This window comes from Eleutherodactylus coqui, chromosome 4 (assembly GCF_035609145.1).
Source record: "Eleutherodactylus coqui strain aEleCoq1 chromosome 4, aEleCoq1.hap1, whole genome shotgun sequence".
Classification (NCBI taxonomy): domain Eukaryota; kingdom Metazoa; phylum Chordata; class Amphibia; order Anura; family Eleutherodactylidae; genus Eleutherodactylus; species Eleutherodactylus coqui.
In genome coordinates this window covers 209,392,661-209,412,136 of record NC_089840.1, presented here as the reverse complement: position 1 = coordinate 209,412,136, position 19,476 = coordinate 209,392,661, and the positions used below count along the sequence as shown (strand labels likewise).

Genomic DNA, 19,476 nt, shown 5'->3' with positions numbered 1-19,476 from the left:
TACTAGTTCTCTCTGCTGCCCCTTACATACTGCTGATTGGTGGTGAGCACTGGCGGGAACTGCTGCTGCTCCTCCACCTCCACCAGTCAGCTTCTTCCCTTTCTCGCTCTGTACATGATTGCCGCTGTTACGGAGCTCTGTACTATCCCCTGTACTGTCCCTGGGTGAGTTCAAAATATTTTTTCTCTCTTTTCCTCATCTAAAACATGCGTTTTATCGTCCGAAGCGTCTTATACAGCGGAAAAAAAACTGCTATGAGTTTTATGGTTCAATTAGTTTAATTTATATTAAATTGTTTGTAATAAAATGGCTGCTGTGGCCAAATTATTCAAAATTAATAAGGGTTTGTCATTATTCGGGATGTAGTGGATGTGGGGTTGGTAATTGGAAGAAAGAGGTCATGGGGCTACAGCTGGAAGCGACTCTGGTTTACCCAGGTCATTGTTTTCTGCACAGGAATTAAGAAAAATATGTAAACTTGACAGTTATATGTGTGTGTGTGTTAGGACTAGCAGCATCTGCACTTGCTGCTGCATGTCTGGGATCTGCACTCGCTGCCTTTTGCCTAGGTCTGGCTGCTGGCAGACTCCCCGCCCCAATCAGCTGCTGGGGCGGGAGTTCTGACAGCATTTAAACCTGCCTGTTTCTCTCTAGCATTGCCAGTGTTAGTTTTGGATTTCCTGCTACACCAGCGTACTGCATTGCTCTGACGCCTGCTACTGACCTTCTGCCTTTGGACCTGACGTTGCCTTTGCCTGACCCTCTTGTACCGCGTACCCTCTCGTTGCTGACCCGGATTGTCTGACTCCCCTTGCTGTTGTTTGTTCCAGTGCCTGTCTGTTCGTTAGTCCCCGTGTCCCCCTTCCTTAGTGAGTTTAGGGACCGTCGCCCAGTTGTCGCCCTGGGGCTTAGCCCAGGGGGGCAAGTAGGAAGGGACAGGGGTTGCGGGTATTTTCAGGGATCTCCAGTTTCCCGGACCCTGAGCCCTGACAGTAACACTGGCCGAACGGAAGTCGGATCCCTACATCCGACCAGCAACCTTGAAACCCGCTATGGAGGCTGTGGCAGCCTTAGCCAACCAGGTACAGATTCTGACGGACCTGGTCCAGGACTTGACTGCTCGCCTGCAGCTTCAGGAGCAGCGAGGGGCTTCTAATATGATGCAGCTCCCTGCCACTCCTGGTACGGTTTCTGAACCCCGAGCAACACCTCCTGACTTCTTTTCCGGTGAGAGAAGTCAGTTTTTTGTGTTCAGAGAAGGCTGCAAGCTTTATTTTGACCTCCGACCCCACACCTCTGGCACAGAGTACCAGAAAGTGGGTTTCGTGATAACTCGCATGAGGGGAGAACCCCAAATTTGGGCCTTCTCCTTACCAGCTGACTCCCCCACCCGACAGTCACTAGACGCCTTTTTTGCTGCTTTGGGCCAGATCTATGACGAACCCGACCATGCTGCCTACGCTGTCGCTAAACTGTTGTCCTTGCGACAGGGTGAGAAGGTGGCAGAAGATTATTGTTCCCAATTCAGACAGCACTGCACTGAGTCGGGGTGGAACGACTCAGCCCTCAAGGACTTGTTCGTGACTGGTCTATCTGAGGACCTAAAGGAGCTGCTGGTGGCCCAGCCGGAGCCTGGTACCCTGGAACAAGCAATGTCATTAGCCATCCGAGCCGACCGGCGCCTGAGGGCCAGACTATCTGCTCGGCCCAGTCTGATCCATCCGGCCTTCCCGGCCACTTCTGCGGCAAGACCAACAACCTCACCTCCCCCCGCTGAGCCCATGGAACTGGGGACGATGTCACCTAAACAGCGAAGGGAATATCGGTTAAAGAAGAACCTTTGTTTATATTGCGGAGAATCTGGTCATCGCATCGCTACCTGCGGAAAAAAACCTCGGCAGGAGAAACTTCCGCTCCTAGGCAGTTGTCAGGAGGACTGTCTAGGGGCTCAGGTACCCCCTGTTGTGTCTAAAATGTTCTTGCCCTGTGTTTTGAAGCTCCATTCCTTCTCTCGTGCAGGACAAGCCTTTGTTGATTCTGGGGCAGCAGCAAACTTTGTGAACTTTGATTTTGTGGCTCAGATTTTTGGTTCCTTGCTACGTTTAGATCCTCCTATTCAGATTGCAGGGGTAGACTCCACTCCCTTGCATGCCGGCCTCGTCAATCTGGTTACCCCAGAGTTGACATTCACCATAGGAGCCCAGCATACTGAGACTTGCACCTTCCTCGTTATGAAAGACTTGTCGGTGGACATAGTCTTAGGGCTCCCTTGGTTAAGAGAACACAATCCCATTATTAATTGGAACACGCTGGAGCTGGTCAAGTGGGGGTCCCACTGTACTAATCACATGAATCCAGTGCACCTGGATACTTCTGTTTTGGAGGGGGTCGAGTTACCAGACTATATTAATGAGTTTTCTGATGCTTTCTCCAAACAACTCTCTGAAGGATTGCCTCCTCTTAGAGAATTTGATTGTGAAATTGATCTGATCCCAGGTGTTAAACTCCCAAAGGGTCGGATCTACAATGTAACTGTTCCTGAGAGAGAGTCCAGAAAGGACAATATTCAGGACAGTTTGACAAAGGGATATATCACTACACCATGTGATATTCAGATGGATCCCATTAGGGTGAAGGCTATCACGGAATGGGCTCAGCCAGTTACCCTAAAAGCCCTGCAGCGCTTCCTGGGGTTTGCTGAGTATTATCGTAAGTTCATCAAGAACTTCTCCGTGGTGGCTAAGCCTTTAACGGATCTCACCAGAAAGGGGGCGGATGTGAGTAATTGGTCGCCAGATGCACTTGCGGCCTTCGCCACCCTGAAGGCTGCTCTCTCTTCAGCGCCCGTCCTCATCCAACCTGATCTATCCAGTCCGTTCGTGGTGGAGGTAGACGCCTCCGAGTTTGGAGTAGGAGCGGTACTGTCCCAAGGTACCTCCACACTCACAAACCTTAGGCCTTGTGCCTACTTTTCCAGAAAATTCTCCTCTACAGAGCATAATTACGGCGTAGGTAACCGGGAGTTACTAGCTATTAAATGGGCTTTTGAGGAATGGAGGCACGTCCTGCAAGGGGCCCTCCATCAAATCACTGTACTTACAGACCACAAAAGCCTCATGTATCTAGACTCCGCCAAGATGTTGAATGCTCGACAAGCCCACGCGCTCTCGGGACGTATTTAGTTTCTTTGTTACTATGAGCACAAATTGAATAAAAGCAGAAGTAATTTTATCTGTAATCATCCAAGCTCCTATCTTTCAATTTTTGTCTATCTAGTTCAGCCTGTCTTAACCCCCCCCCCCCCCCCCTTCCTTATTGGTCCAAAGGAAGGCAAAAAAAAAACAACAAATCAATTTAGCTAATTTGGAGGACAAAATCCCTTCCAACTCCATAATGGCAGCCAGAGTAAAAATCCCTGGATCCACAATTGAGATCACGTAGACGTAGCGGATGCCCTCTTGTTACCATCGCAGTCCTGGGTGTAAACAGATCATGGGAGAGATCCTTGTATTGTCCCCTCATGTATTTATACATAGTTATTTGATCGCCCTATAGCCGTCTTTTTTCCAGGGTTTTCTCTTCTACTTGTAGATCTTTTGTTTTTAGAGGATATGAACTGCTCACATGAGGTAATTAGGATGTTTTTAAGGCCAGCTGTCCACGGGCGATGCGGTATCCCGCGGCAAAGCGCCTCCGCCGGTCAGCCCTATCTAATAGATAGGCTGTCCGCGGAGAATTGGGGCAGCATGCTATGAATTGCCCGCCACGGGTGGAGAGTCACAATGATTCTCCGCTCGTGGACAGGTGTCGGTGCTTTCCATAGCAATACCGCCGGCGAATAAACTGCCGTGGACAGGGGGCCTAAACTTCTCCCATTTGTCGTCTGTACTGTTATTTATGTACTGACATTTGTGCGTTGCGAGATGCACAAATATGAATCCCATTCTTTTGAATTGAGTCTTACACATGAGCAATGTATTCCTGCATGGCAGCGTGATGCTATGCAGGAAACAAATCTAGGCATGTTCTATCTTGTGCATGATCTCGCATTGCAGCCCCATTGAAAGTGTAGTGGCCCAGAGTTAATGGGGACCCCTCCAGAATGTTCTATGTCTGTCTCATGTCATTGTCTTGTCAGTGTCTTGTTTGTGGAGTGCATTGGATTTATGTGTAATACTGTTTGCAGGACTGAAAGGGTTAATGTCTGGTATGTTCTGTCCTGTCTGGAAAATGTATCGTTTTGTGTGTATCGTTTGTGGTCACCTGATGGTGCAATGTACAGGTGTTTGCAAGAATGCAATGCAAGAGGGAGCAATTCAGTCTGAGCCTGTCTGTCAGAGAGGGCAGACACTACAGAGAAGCTGTCAGATCAGTCTGTGTGTGGAGTATGGAAGAGGCCGAGCGATTGCCTGTTCCAATATCCCGTGAGTTTCACCGAGATAGAAGTCTTGTATTCTGTGTTTTCTACACTTGTTATTGACTTTATTAAGAAGTTAAGTAAATGGACAAGATCGACCGTTCCCGATTTTGTGCCAATATATACTCTCTGGTTTTGGACTATTTTATTGGTCTACAATATCCGCTCCAGGAGGAGGAACGGTGGCTTGACGAGTGACAATTGGACTTAAAGGGGTTGTCTCGTGCCGAAACGGGGTTTTTTTTTTCAATAGGCCCCCCGTTCGGCGCGAGACAAACCCAAGGGATGGGTTAAAAAAAAAAATATATATATTACTTACCCAAATCCCCGCTCTGTGACGACTTCTTTCTTCCTTCTCCAAGATGGCCGCCGGGATCTTCACCCACGATGCACCGCGGGTCTTCTCCCATGGTGCACCGTGGGCTCTGTGCGGTCCATTGCCGATTCCAGCCTCCTGATTGGCTGGAATCGGCACACGTGATGGGGCGGAGCTACGATGACGACGCGGGAGCAGCTCTCCGGCATGAGCGGCCCCATTCACCAGGCAGAAGACCGGACTGCGCAAGCGCGTCTAAAAACGCCAGAAGACAGCAATTTAGACGGATCCATGGCGACGGGGGCGCTAGCAACGGAGCAGGTAAGTGAATAACTTCTGTATGGCTCATAATTAATGCACGATGTATATTACAAAGTGCATTAATATGGCCATACAGAAGTGTATGACCCCACTTGCTGCCGCGAGACAACCCCTTTAAGGTAACACCCGGTTACTATTCCTGTGATCTCCCCAAGCGGCGACGGGATCGGGTCTCGAGCTACCCTCAGGGGAGGAGATTGTAGAGCCCCATGACAAGGATGTCATCTCTAATCCGCTGTTTCCTCGGCTGTGGGTCTGTTCCTCGGATGCTGCAAAAGCAATGGGAGAAACTCCACAATCCTCTGCCACGGCTGTGACAGCCATGCCGGAGGATCCCTATGTCCCAGAAGTGAAGCCTCACATCCCAGTGGATTTCACATCATGGGGAGCGAGATATGGGGTGGGATTCATGGCTCCACATTACACTCACACGTGTGAAGTTAGCTTAAGGGAACTAATAAAAAAATTAAAAATGAGTCTAAAAAGGTTTTAATAACTATTAAAAAATAAAAGGTAATAAAAGTTGTTTTTAAAACAAAAACTTTTTCTCCATAGTTGTAATAGACAAAAAAAACATATTTGGTATCGCTGCATCTGTAAATCTCCAATCGATCAAAGTAACGCATTATTTATCCCGCATGGTCAGCAAAAAAATACACACCAGAATTGCGCTTTTTCTGTCACCCCATTTCCAAGAAAAGTTTAATAAAAAGCTATCAATAAGTCATATATACTGCAAAATTATGCCAATAGAAACTGCGGAATGTCCAGTTAAAAACGAGCCCTCGCTCAATGGAAAAATAAAAAAAGTCATGGCTGTCAGATAATAATTTTATGTTTCTCCAAAGATAAAAATTTTAAGTTTTAAAAGTTGTACAGCAAAAAAACGAAATAATTTTTAGATCATTGCAATCGTACTGACCCACAGAATACATTTATCATCTCATTTTTACTGCAGTCTGCAGTTTTTAAAAACTTTTTCAGTACATTATATGGTACATTACATTGTACTGTTGAAAAATGCAATTCATTCTACAAAAAACAAGCCCTCGGAGAGCTACATTGAAGGATTAATAAAACAGTTATGATTTCTTGAAAGCGGGGAGGAAAAAAACAAAAATGAGTGTATAAACAGGTGGCCCGTACTTGACATATAGGTGTGCCCTAGCAGACTGTCACTACTACCTGAGGTGTGCCCTAGCAGACTGTCACTACTACCTGAGGTGTGCCCTAGCAGACTGTCACTACTACCTGAGGGATGGACAAGGCAGGAAATGTCCTTTTTGTTACTGGAGTACAATCCTATTAACTGCAAACTTGTCTTAGTTTTTTAAGCAAAAATGGCCAGATTATTCTAGATATATAAACATTGTCCACACATACGATGATTATATCATACAGTAAGTAGAGGATGTAATGAGTAATCTGATGGATCACTATTTATTGCTGAGGAGTAGGCGGATGCAGAAATAGGTAAATAGACTGGCGATTGCCACATGTCAATGTCTGTGTGCATTCATCATCCTCCATCACCAGCTATTAAAGAAACACTAAACCTAGGAGTAAATGCTAAAAGTAAACAGATGATAATTTTTCCCCCACTCAGTCATGTCAGTCTGCAGGATACTGAAACAGTGTTGTAGAAATCCTAGAGAGAACAAAGGGGTTAATTTCGTGCTGATCTGTTCCATTTTCAGCTGGTGATCGCTGATGGAGGTGGGGCTTAACAAAGGGGCATGGCTTAAAAGGGTTTCGCAAGGGTAAATAAAATGGGATAGACAGGGAATGGAGTAAAATGAAAGAACTAGTAATACTCACCTGTTATATTGTCATTTCCCCCCAGTCCAGCACAGCAGCCCCACTCCCCACCTCTCCAGTCCCAGAAGTTGCAGTGGTCACATGCCATTCATTGTACATGTCACTGCTCGCATGATCACACAACGCAGAAGTCAAACAATCAAAAGAATCCAGGCAGCATCAGTTAGGTGCACTATAAAAACTCCACAAGGGCTCAGTCACATGGGCATTTTTACGCACGTATATACGTGCGTAACAACGTTCGTACTGCATTTGTAAAAAAAAACGCACCTACAAAAGATAGAACATATGGATGGCAATGGACACGGTCACGCGTTTGTTTTACACACATATATATGCACGTAAAAACTCTTGTGTGACTGAGCCCTAAGGAGGAGATCCTGCAAATCAGCAATGTTTCAACCCATATGAAAGACGGGTCTTTGTCAAGTGCAGAAGTCAACGGTGGACAGAGAGACACCGACTATCATCGGCTGAGGAGCTACACAGGAGGTGAGTATGACCTGTTTTCTATTTTATTACATATTAAGAAAGTGGCCGTTCTATATAACAAGGGGCAAAAGGTGGCATTATATATAACAGATGGCTAAAGGGGGCATAAAAGGGGTCAAATGGTGACAATATATATAACGGGGTTTAAGTTGGAATTCTATATAACGAGGGCCACTGGTGTACCACCCGGGTTCGGAATTCTGACATCCTATCCTTCCAACCAACCACTCCTGACATCCCCCCCTGCCTGTCCAGCCCCGCCACTCCTGGTGTCCCCTCCCGCCTATCCAGCTCACCACTCCTGGCATCCCCTCTCACCAGTCCAGCCCAGCTACTCCTGGCATCCCCAACCACGACTCATGGCGTTTGCTCCCACCAGGCCAGACCCGCCATGCCTGGTGTCTGCTCCAGCCAGTCCACTCCCACCAATCTAGCCATGCCTGGTGTCTGCTCCCACCAGTCCAGCCCCACCACAACTGGCATCCCCCTGCTAGTCCAGCCCTGCCACTCGTGTCATCCCCTCCTGCCAGTCCAACCCCATCCCGCCCCTCCTGGCGTCCCCTCCCGCAAGTCGCAGCATGCTCTATTTCTCTGTGTATCATGCTCTTCCATCACAGCATATGGGCTGTAATGTGTAAAACGCGGCGGGAAACCAACAGCGTTTTATGCATATGGCCATGGGCATCAACTCTAAGGTAAGATGGGGGAGCCCAAAATGAACTTTTGAACCCAGGCCCATGAGCCTTTAGCTAGGCCTCTGGGCTAAAGGTGGTATAAATAACAGGGGGCTAAATATGGCATTATATCTAAAAGGGTGATGAAGGTAGCATGTATATCTGAGACATTAGAGCAGAATGATTGTTTAAATTGGATTTATTTGATGGTACAGTTTGTAGGAAGGAAAACAACTCCCAGCAGGATCTGAAGGTCTGCAGCTGTCAGGTCATGCTGGGAGTTGTAGGTCATAGAGGAGAAGAGTAAGGCCGCCTGCACATGGGCAGATTTGCATTGTGAAATCCGGAGCGGGCGTCCGCCTCCGGATTCCGTGGCAAATAGCATGCAATGGAAAAGCGAAATTTTAATTTTTTTTTTCAAACTTAGACATGAAAAATTAATATATTTTTACCTATTTTTTCGGAGGTGACTACACACCCTCATGTTTGATTTTCTTGGCAGCCTCAGTGTCGGGGGTATGTTGGAATCGTGTCACTCCTGAACTGCAGAAGAAACCAGCCACTCAGGGATGCGCACGGCAGGAGGTGGCCCATTCAGGGAGTAGATGGGCCCCGCCACTGGTTTTGGGGCAGGAGTAAAGCGACAAGGTGTCAAGACACCTCGCTACACCCCTACACACTATCAGTATCTAGGTGCACTGTCTGGCGGTTGGGTGTGGGGGCAGACGGGCAACAGCAGAGTGCTGGTACTATAGATAAATACATGGGAAGGCATGTAGTTTGGGGGCCTACCGGAGAATTCACCGGCACTCCGGCGGCCCAGTCCGAGACGGATAAGCCTGGCACATGGAAGATGTTGGAGTGCTGCTTCTTCTTTACTTTGTTGATATAATTATTACATAAATGCCCTTGTCACTTGATATGAGTCCACAACAAAATAGTATACTCAAAACATTCCGTCATTAGTAATAAGCAGCGAAGTTGTTTTGTATCACATTCTAGAATTTGCTTATATTCTTTTCAGCAGAGCGCTGTATTTATAAAACCTGTCCCTTTTTAGTACCACATACAAGAGCGCAGCAGTGCCAGCTGACACACAATTACTCTCCCAGAAGTGCGCGGCACACAATACGTCTTCCCGTCACACCTTCTCTGTGTTGTCATGGTTACCGCACAATTCAGGAAGCCTCTAGTGAGCTGCTGCAATCAAGTAATCAGCTCGCAGATAAGGCTTGCTAGCAATCCCACTGTAAGTCCAACGTTACACAAGCGTACGCATATTTGCGCACACATGAGCACAATGTTTGTGTGGAACAAGCTATGCTTTTTTTGCGGCAGATCAGATTTTACTGCATTTTTTTACGCACACAAGTCATGTGCATTTGTGTGTGGCAAAAAAATATATAGCACAGAATGTAATGGCTAATTAGTGTGATGAGTTCCAAATGCATTCTTTTTCTGCGCAATTACTCATCTCCAACTATAGTTTGCATGCATTTCCGCATCCTCATTGACTTCTATGGGGACTTTTGGTGCGCATGCTGCAGGGATGTTTTTTTGCGCGGCTGAAATGCACAGGAAAAATACGCACATGTGAACGAACCTATGGTAGCCAATGAGTTCTATGTACTGCGTATTGCACATGCAAATTTTGCGTGGACAAATACGCTTGTGTCAATCCAGGCCTAAGAGCCAATTATTAATGATCATTACCTTTATGAAACTTAGACAGTCTGATCCGCCATCATATAAGGGATCACATGCACAGATATAAACATGAACAATTTCGTTAACAACTGAAGTGAAATTCCACATGGAAGATCATTCTGATAATTGCAGATATCATATAACGTATGTCCGTCCCTCTGTACTGATTAACAGTTGTAACATGATATTGGGCCTAGTTCACATCTGTGTCAATAATTCCATTCAGAGCCTCCATCACAGATTCCGATAAATTGCTGAAAAAAATAGTGCAGCAAGCAGCACTTTTTTTTTTTTTTAAAGGCCGGGCTTTATAACAGAAACCTGATCCATTATAGTCAATGAAATTCATCCGATGCCGCTAGGATCCTGCATTCCCCCCAAAATGATTATAGCATCATTATGATAGCTTCATCGTGGAAAATCGCAGCATGCCACAATTTGTATACATGAGCAGAAAATCGCAGCGATTTTCTGCTTGTGTGCATCGAGCTGCGCTTTCCATAGTTATCCTATGGGAAGTGTTCATTGCGTTACCCGCATGCAGATTATTGCCGCGGGTAATGCAGTGAAATATCGCCTACCTCAGAGAGTAGCAGGAGGGACCTGGATTGCAGCTGCTAGGTACAGTAATGTATTTGGTTTTTTTATGTAGTCTAGTTAGGGCTTATTTTTAGGGTAGGGCTTATTTTTCAAGCTTCCCCGAAAATAGCCAAAAATCAGGGTAGGACATATTTTATGGGTAGGTCTTATTTTCAGAGAACCACAGTAGCTATAACCTAAGCACAAGTTTAAAAAATTAGTGATTTGATTTGATGATCGGCCAATCACACATTTGTACGAACAATTGCATGGGAGGTATAGTTACGTGTCCGGAGTCATTAAGATGTGATCTACAGTCAGGCTCAGCACCCATTCAGATATAATATCCAGTCCTGATATGCGTGTTGAAACAAGAATGCGAGAACTTCTACCACTGAAATAGTGGTCGCACATATCACAACGCAGCTATTGTGCCATTGCGACATTAAGCCTATGTGATGACGTAGAATTATCCCAGATGAGAACATGACACCAAGCTTTCTTCGCTGGCCAGTTGTTTAGTCTGGCATCTTGCTGGTGGGATAATTCTGCAACTCAGCAAGACTGAATTTGTAATTGCAGCGCAACAGCTTTTTGGCATTAGTCCACCAGTGCCAAAGAGCATTCGCCATTGGTACTGACAATTTGAGGAAACGGGCTGTTTATGTAAGGGGAAGACTATAGTGACCCGGAGTTGTCACTACTGAGAGTTAACCTTAGGACTCTTTCACACGAGCATAGGTGTTTTTACGTTTTCTCGTCCACGCCGCTTATTGGCATAAATGGATGTTTTTCCGCTGTCATGGCCAGCGTTTTATCGTGCATTCACACGACCGTGAGTGTCATTTTTAGCGAAAAAATATGTTGCCCCCAACCCCCTTGGAGAAACCCTCCTGCAAAAATCCTATTGTGAGCGATAATGCATTGCAGTACAGAAGTAGTGCAATGCATTATCATAGCAATCTTAGCTTTTATGGTTCATGTCCCCTACAGAGAAATAAAAAATGTAAGAAAATATAAAAATAGTGTAAGAAAAAAATATGAATAAAAACTGCTTGTATAAAAGAAAAAAAAAATTTTTAAGCCCACATATTTGATATCAACATATCCATAATAACCTGCACACTATTTATCTTGCATGTCAAAAAAAGTTTTTAAAAAACCCTAAAAAACTGAGGCAAAATGCCAAAAAAACACAATGAAAGTGATCAAAAAATCTGTATGTACTCCAATAAAAACTACAGCTCCTCAAAAACAAGCCCTCACAGAGCTCCGTTAATGTAAAAATAAAAAACTCAATGCAACGATGTAAAAAAAATAATTTTCAAAAAAAGATAAACCATAAAAAAAATTATAAATTTGGTAGGTATCATCATAAATATACCAGCCTTTATCATGATTAACACTGTAAAAAAAACAATGGCAGAATTGTTGCGTTTTCTCTCCCTCCTCTCCAAAAAAAATGAATAAAAGTTTTACAATACATTATATTACCCCAAAATGGTACCAATAAAAACTACAGTTTGCCACGCAAAAAAAACTGCCTTTATAAGGCCATGTCAACAGAAAATTAAATAAGTTGAGGCTTTTGAAATGTGGGGATGAAAATCGCCCCAAAATCGTTGCCTCCTTATCGCCGTATCTTTATGGGTCCTGTCCATGGGCGTGATTCCACCGGCGGTAAATCGCCGGCGATTCACGCCAGCTAAAGCTTTCCATAGTGTTGCTATGGAAAGCGCTGGCCCCCTGTCCACGAGAGGAGAAACATTGCGATTTACCGCCGGCGATTCACGCCAGCTGAAGCTTTCCATAGTGTTGCTATGGAAAGCGCTGGCCCCCTGTCCACGAGAGGAGAAACATTGCGATTTACCGCCGGCGAATCACGCCGTCTGAAGCTTTCTATAGCGTTGCTATGAAAAGCGCTGGCCCCCTGTCCACTAGAGGAGAAACATTGCGATTCTCCGCTAGCGGCCAGCAATTCGCAGCATGCTACGAATTGCAGTGATTCTCTGCGGTCAGCCTTTCTGTCAGATAGGCTGACAGTGGAGATCCCGCTCCCGGGCGGCGGAGATCCGCCGCGGGATACCACAACGCCCATGGACAGGCAGCCTTAAGGTGTTAACTACCTTCCTAACTCCTGGAGATGCACCACACCACACTGTAACACCATCCCCAGGAGTAGAGGCCAGCACATACCATCTAGTCCCCCATTATTTTACTGTAGTGCAGCCACGTGGAGGTTATGGACTGTAATAGGCACGGTGACACAAGCCCTCATGTCGTGGCTCAAATCCAAGAACTTCTGATCCCTCATACAACTGTCTGATGCTTGTTAAGGTGACGTTTAATGATTAGGCCAAATTGGTTACAGCTAGTGCAGGCCTTTCATACGGGTGGGAAAAAAAGGTGTGTAGAATTTAGTGAAGCAATGTTGCTGAAGATGGAGGGCGACGGCTTCTTACTGGACTTGATTTTTAGTGATGAATCAACTTTTCATCGGTATTAGTGTATCTTGACGCCACAAGGAAGTCCTGGTGGAGTCAAGATTGAGAGCGCGGTGACGCCCCCTGATGCGGATTGGCTGCACAGCGACGTGGGCTGCAGGTCCTGGCAGCCCACTAATCACAAAAGGAAAATCCAAGGGCTTACTGTGAGAACGATGCATCGGGCTGCAGTTGGAGCCCCAGGTGCAAAGCTCTTCCCCAGCGCCGGCACACAAGGCGGGCCCCCTCCCCCTGATGTCAGTGTGCAATATTGGCTGGCAGCATGCAGGCCACAGTGGCAGGTGGACTGTGTGAGAGCCTGCCGCCGCTGTGTGTAACAGCAGAGCAGGAATGGGATACAGCAGCGGGGAAGTGCGGTGTGACAGGCGCCGGCGTCCACTCTACAGGCAGCGAGGAGGAAAATTACAGGCTGTGTCCAGGACGGAAGGCTAATGCGGCGCTCTGCCGGGACCCATCCGCTGTCACAGGTGGCGGAGTTTGCTCAGCACGCAGGCACAATCCAGGACTGAGGGCTCATCCGGCGGTCGGCAGGGACTTATCCCTCTGAAGTGCCGTGGGACCCAGCGGTGAGAGTCCACACTGGTGCGTGTGCATTGCTTTTTGCCCGGTTGTCCTGCCTTACCGTGACGCTTACTTTCCTTGTTGCCATTACTTTTTTCACTGCTCAGAAAGTAAGGCCAAGTGGAAAAGCAATCCTCACCCTAAGGCCTCCTGCAGATGGCCGGGTCGGATCCAGCTGCTTTCTCGCAGCCGGACCCGACCGGAGCCCCTGCAGGGACCAGTGTGGCACTCATCTCTCCTGCTGCTCCGGCTCCTTGATGTGCCAGCTGCCGGCCAGCCAGTGCATGCACAGAGCGGAGCCGACGGTCGGGAAGTGACATTTCTGTGAACCCCACAGAGAAATAGAGCATGCCGCGATTTGTTTTACGGGCGTGATTTCGCGTGGACATATCGCGGCTGTCTGCCTAGAATTGCGTTTTCTAACACAATCCTATGACAGCTTCCATGGGCGGAAATTCTGTGGGAAATCCCACCGCGGAATTTCCGCTCGTGTGCAAGGGGCCTAAGGCAGCATGGCCGGCAAAAAGCTATGCACACTGTGCTGCTAGGACCTTGTAGGCTTGAGCCAATTGGAAGCTAGTGGTGTGGGAGGGGCGTTCTTCCTGTTAAACCCCTAGTTTCCAGTGGCTTCAAGATACACTAATACCCTTTTCATCTAAGTGGTAAAGTTAACTATCATAATGTGCACAAATGGGGTTTGGAGAATCCACATGAAACTGTAGAGCATGGGTGCAGTTCTCACAACGGGATACGGACCTGTGCTCCTGCACAGCCCTGCGGCTCCCGGCGTTTTCTCTCTGCACTATGTGATGGCTGCCGCCCAGCCAGCGCATCCGCAGAGCGGAGTCAGCCCATCACCAGTGAAATTTCTGCGCGGGCCTCTGCGAGACACGCACAGAAGTAGGACATGCCACGACTTGTTTTCCGTGCGTGTTTTCACGCTATACAATTTTTGCCTGCAGGGGGGACAGTTTTTATATCTAGTGAAGGGCAAAGACATCAGCATCCCAATAAAGATCCAAATAATCAATGCAATCATTTTCCCAATAACTACATATGCATGCGAGAGCTGGTCACTCAAGACAGTAACAGGAGGAGGATGGATGCCTGTGAGCTGTGGTGCTGGCAGCGTATGCTGCACACACCATGGACAGAGATGGTCACAAATAAGGCGATGCTAGACCTTGTCACAGCAAAAGTATCAGTAGAAAGCAAAATCACCAAACAACGGCTTTCATACTTTGGTCATGTCATACTAGCTAATTCTCTGGAAACAACATTAATGCTCGGCACGGTCAGTGGGTCCAGAAGAAGAGGACGCCAAGAACACGCTAGCTGGACACAATCAAGGTTGACACGAACATGACTGTTTGAAAATCTGAAAGAAGCGGACAAAGACAGGGAAGCATGGCGTATATTGATTCACAAGGTGACCGAAAGTTGCCAACAACTGAACGGATAAATCATCATCACCTCTTATATTCACCTAAATATAGTACAGACCACAGTTATACAGTCAGGAGGATGAGCTGTGATCTCCTTTATTATTACTGTGTGCTCATCTCCAGTAACTGTAATAGGAGTGCCTGTATTCCCTGTAAGGGACCTTTTACATAGGATTACCCGTTGGGCGTAGATGCCTGACAGGTCGTCCCAGCAATAATCATTACTGTACTTCTACACAGGAACAAGCATCGCTTAGTGTATGGTGGTGGAGCATGCTGGAGATCATTCCAACCCATCTGGCCTCCATTCACAATAAACAGGCAGTCATTCATAAGAAAACAGCTGCCTGTTTGCATGCAGAAACTGAACTATGAACGATAAATGAGCAAATTCTCATTTGTTGTTTAGTTGGGGCATGCATTTACACTAAATGATTTATTGACCCATGTAAAAGGACCCTAAGTTGTTAATGTAGTGGATCCATGTAATAGCATCACACAGACTGCAAATCTGCCTAGAAAATGAATCCATAACCCTCAAGTAGATCTGAGCTGGTCAGAATTGAGATCACATGATCATCTGAGGAGAAAGAGGCCAGGAGTTTCAGATAGAAAGGAATAACTAACCAAGGTAACACTAGCTGACTTATATACACACCAGGGTGAAGGCTACATCATGAATGGGAAAAAATAATCCCGGAAGTGACCCTTTATTGAAGATTCTGATGACTTCATTTATGAGGCAAGATGGAGCACTGCCATATTGACACCTGAAGGTTCAACATTTTCTAAATGACACACAGCTTCAACTTTGGATAGGTCATATGAGACCCTAAGACGTAACACTACAACTCTTGCCCCAGAAGATCCCAAGACATTACACCCTGCAACTTTTTCTAGTGGAGATACATCAAAGACCATGTTTTTGTGCCACCATTAGTGACTAATCTGAATGACCTCAAAAACAGAATTAAGGCAGCGGGGACCTCATTGGAAGATGGCGGTACTTGTGCATCTTGTCTCCACCAGAAGAATGGGTGGAGACAAACTGCACACCCACAAACAATGCCCACAACTTGATTAGCTGGGCAGGAGAATGGGTGCTCATCATCTCCCCTCCCGCCTCGTGTCACTCACCTCTCCGCCGCTCTCCCTTGTCCCCTTCAAAGCTCCTGTGCTGTCAGTCTACGCGCTGCTGTCCCATCTGTGCTGCAAACAGTGCTCCGGTCCTCCTCCTGCGTCGCTGTCCCCTGCGAGGACAGTAACAGGGGGGCCGGCAGCTACGGCGGGGCGGGGGTGGGGAATACCGCAGCTGGGAGTTTACATGGACAGGAGCGAAGGGCAGTGAGAAGAAAGTGACAGCGGGGCCGCCACTTGACAAGGCTGCTTTCACATCTGCATCGGTGGTTCCGTTTTCTTGCTCTGTTCAGGGGAGCAGTAAAGGGGAATCCCCTGGCTGAACAGATCCATCTTATGATGGAACCAAATAGTTCCTAACGGTCCCTATTGACTATAATGAGGTCCTTTTGGTTTCCTCTCAACTGCTTGAGTCCTCTTTTTAAGTACTAACAGGTCAGCCGCCTTGTGTCATTGAATCTTTTCCAATACTTATTTATATGCCATACAGAGGTTTTCTAATTCCGGTGTTTCTTTTTTGGAGGACAAAGTCCTTTAGTAGGTGGATAAATTGGCATATACAAGGTTACAAGAAGAATGGATAAGATGCCCTCAGCCACTTAAAATTCCACGCCTATCCCCGTGATGCACGTCCATTCAAATCTATTAAAGGTTTCGTGCAGCACAAGTTCTATATCACAGCATCGTTGTATAACATCTATCAGCAGTATTCATCCAGAATATATATATTTCATATAAGCTTATAAACTAGTCACTGCCTAAAGCACTGCAAACTAGAAAATCTGTAAAATACGAGCAGAAGCCAATAGTCTTACAAGAATTCCAGGAATGGCAGTCTACAATTAAATGTTCCAAGAGGTTTGACCTCCCCTCAGGATATTCCAAGGACATGTACAGAGGTCACATGACTGGACCACGCCAAAGTGCCGGTGGCTTAGTAATGGCACTTTGGCGGTTTATTGGTAGAGAGTGATGATGAATATAGAGAAGCGACCTGCCATGAAGACATCGTCACTAAGGTGTGTCCTTGGAGATACAGCCTTTGGAATATAGTCAGGAGGAGGATTAACAGGAACACAGTTAACTATGGAAATCGACGAATGCCATTAAACTGTCTTATTACCCTCCGCCACCTCATACAGGCATCATATGAATTTTTAATGACATGTAAGTTACGACAAGTATCATACTGAGCTATAGGGTATATTGTTGCTTTATGAGTCTATATATGATAGAGAGATGGGTAAATAATGTGATAGATAGATACATATGAGATTAATAAATAGAGAGATTGATAGATATGAGATAGATAAATAGATAGATAGATAGAAAGAAAGAAAGAAAGAAAGAAAGAAAGAAAGAAAGAAAGGATTAGAATATCTAACAATGATATAATAAAACTAGTGTCAGGCATCATGATGATCAAGGTTAGATGATACATTTCTATGGTTGATCAGGTTTAAAATAGATAGATATAGTACAGAAAGATACTGTAGATAGCTATAAATATGAGATAGATCTAGATAGATACTATAGATGAATAGATAGATATTGTAGATATAGAAAGATACTTTAGATAGACATATGAGATAAATAGATAGATAGATAGATAGATAGATAGATAGATACGAGGTAGAGATAGATATGAGATAGATAGATAGATATGAGATAGATAGATAGATAGATATAGATAGATAGATAGATAGATAGATATAGATAGATAGATAGATATGAGAGATAGATAGATATATAGATAGATATGAGAGATAGATAGATAGATAGATATAGATAGATAGATAGATAGATAGATATAGATAGATAGATAGATAGATATGAGAGATAGATAGATAGATAGATAGATATAGATAGATAGATACTTTAGATGGACATACTGAAGCTAGATAGATATGAGATAAATAGATAGATACTGTAGATAGATAGAAAAATACTGTAGATAGATATACATACTATAGATAGAAAGAAAGGATTAGAATATTGAACAATGATACAATACAACTAGAGTCAGGCATCATGACGGTGAAGGTTAGATCGTGCATTCATACGGTTAATAAGCTTTTGGATCACGTTCTCACAAGGTGTTATTGCAGGTTAGTATAATACCAAGTAATTTTCTCCATGCAGACCCCCCTTCCCCATCACCACTGTGCAAAGGCCTAATCAGAGAGTACCAGATATGACATGTCTTCCTGCTTTCAAGGACATGGCAGGCTACACCATGAATTACAATGTTCTTCTCCCCATACATCCTGTACCTGTAATCCTCTAGAATCACACAGGCAAAAATAGCTTAACGTGTTAAGAAATGAATGAATATACATGGGTTTTGCATTAGGGCAAGCAATGTTCAATTAGTAGCTATCACATGGGGATGCAGTGGGGTAGGTCTCACCTTTTTGACCTGATCATCTTTGAGCTCTGTGAAGTAGTAGGCCAGGAGCTGGGCAGCTATCATCCTGCAGACTGGCTTCAGTTGAGTATTGGGGCCCCTTTTTGTGCTGCAAAGTTTTTGCAAATGTGTAATCTCCCAGTGCCGTATAGAAATGCACAGCAGCAGAGCTCTCTCCTTCTCGCTGCCCTACAAGCTCAGAGATGTAGATGTTTTTTTTTTTCTTTCCTCTCCTACAGTGACATGCAAGATCCAACCCACTTCCTGGCCTCGGATTGGCTGTAACATGTGGACTTGCTGCATAGAAGAGAGAGCAGCTTGATGACCCTCAATAGGGGGCTGACTGAGCAGAGTCGGGGGCGAACACTGTTCACTCTAAACTGTGCACTCTGGAAATAATATACAATGTTGCAGGTTGTATAAGTAGATACTATAGATGGCAACAAAATATTTATTTAACTATTTCCTGTCCTGTATGTCTGTTTGAGGGTGTGCACACAATTACTTGTAGGGGGAAGGGTATGCAAGACACCAGTCTACATTGCACAGGGAGGGGAAGGCTTCTGCACCGTAGAAAGGGCAAGTAGGATGCAACTTCTTCTGAAAAGGGGAGGCCTACGTCATCTATTAAATATGTAATAATGGCACGTTCATCACGTACTGCATCTACGATGTCCGCCGCCTACTCCCCATCACTTCCTCTATAGTATCGGCTACTATATTGAGCCCATACAAAGCCATCCATGGGTTTTTATATATTAGACATAAGTATTTTAATAGTGGGATGTGACCCTAATGACCGTGAAAGGCTTTAGCATTAATATAGACCTAGTTCAGAACAGTGCGTACTGTATTCAGTATACAGATCACAGGGGGGATTAATTTCTTAAGGAAAGCGGACGGCATTCCTCATGTATTAGTAAGTCACGGTGACGGTTTACAGCTTGCAATGACACAGCAACCCTTCCCCCCACGTATCTGCTGGGCTACAAGCCTTTTATTCAATATGCCCCGGGTGCAGTTAGATAACGAGAAAAGACACAGTAAAGTACAGGAAACTCTGCGTCAGATCAGACATGCAGTTTTGTTCAGGTTTTT

The 19,476-nt window shown here is 45.5% G+C and overlaps 1 protein-coding gene across 1 annotated transcript in view; it reads right to left on the bottom strand.

The window, feature by feature from the left end:
* The window catches only part of LOC136625990 (hexokinase-1), an 80,129-nt gene extending 61,535 nt beyond the window's left edge, over positions 1-18,594 (bottom strand). Inside the window, exon 1 of the mRNA XM_066600650.1 lies at positions 18,382-18,594. Within this exon, the coding sequence (XP_066456747.1) occupies positions 18,382-18,444 (63 nt within the window). The 5' untranslated portion in view covers positions 18,445-18,594. The remainder of the gene's footprint in view (positions 1-18,381) is intronic.
* Between the last annotated feature and the right edge of the window lie 882 nt (positions 18,595-19,476).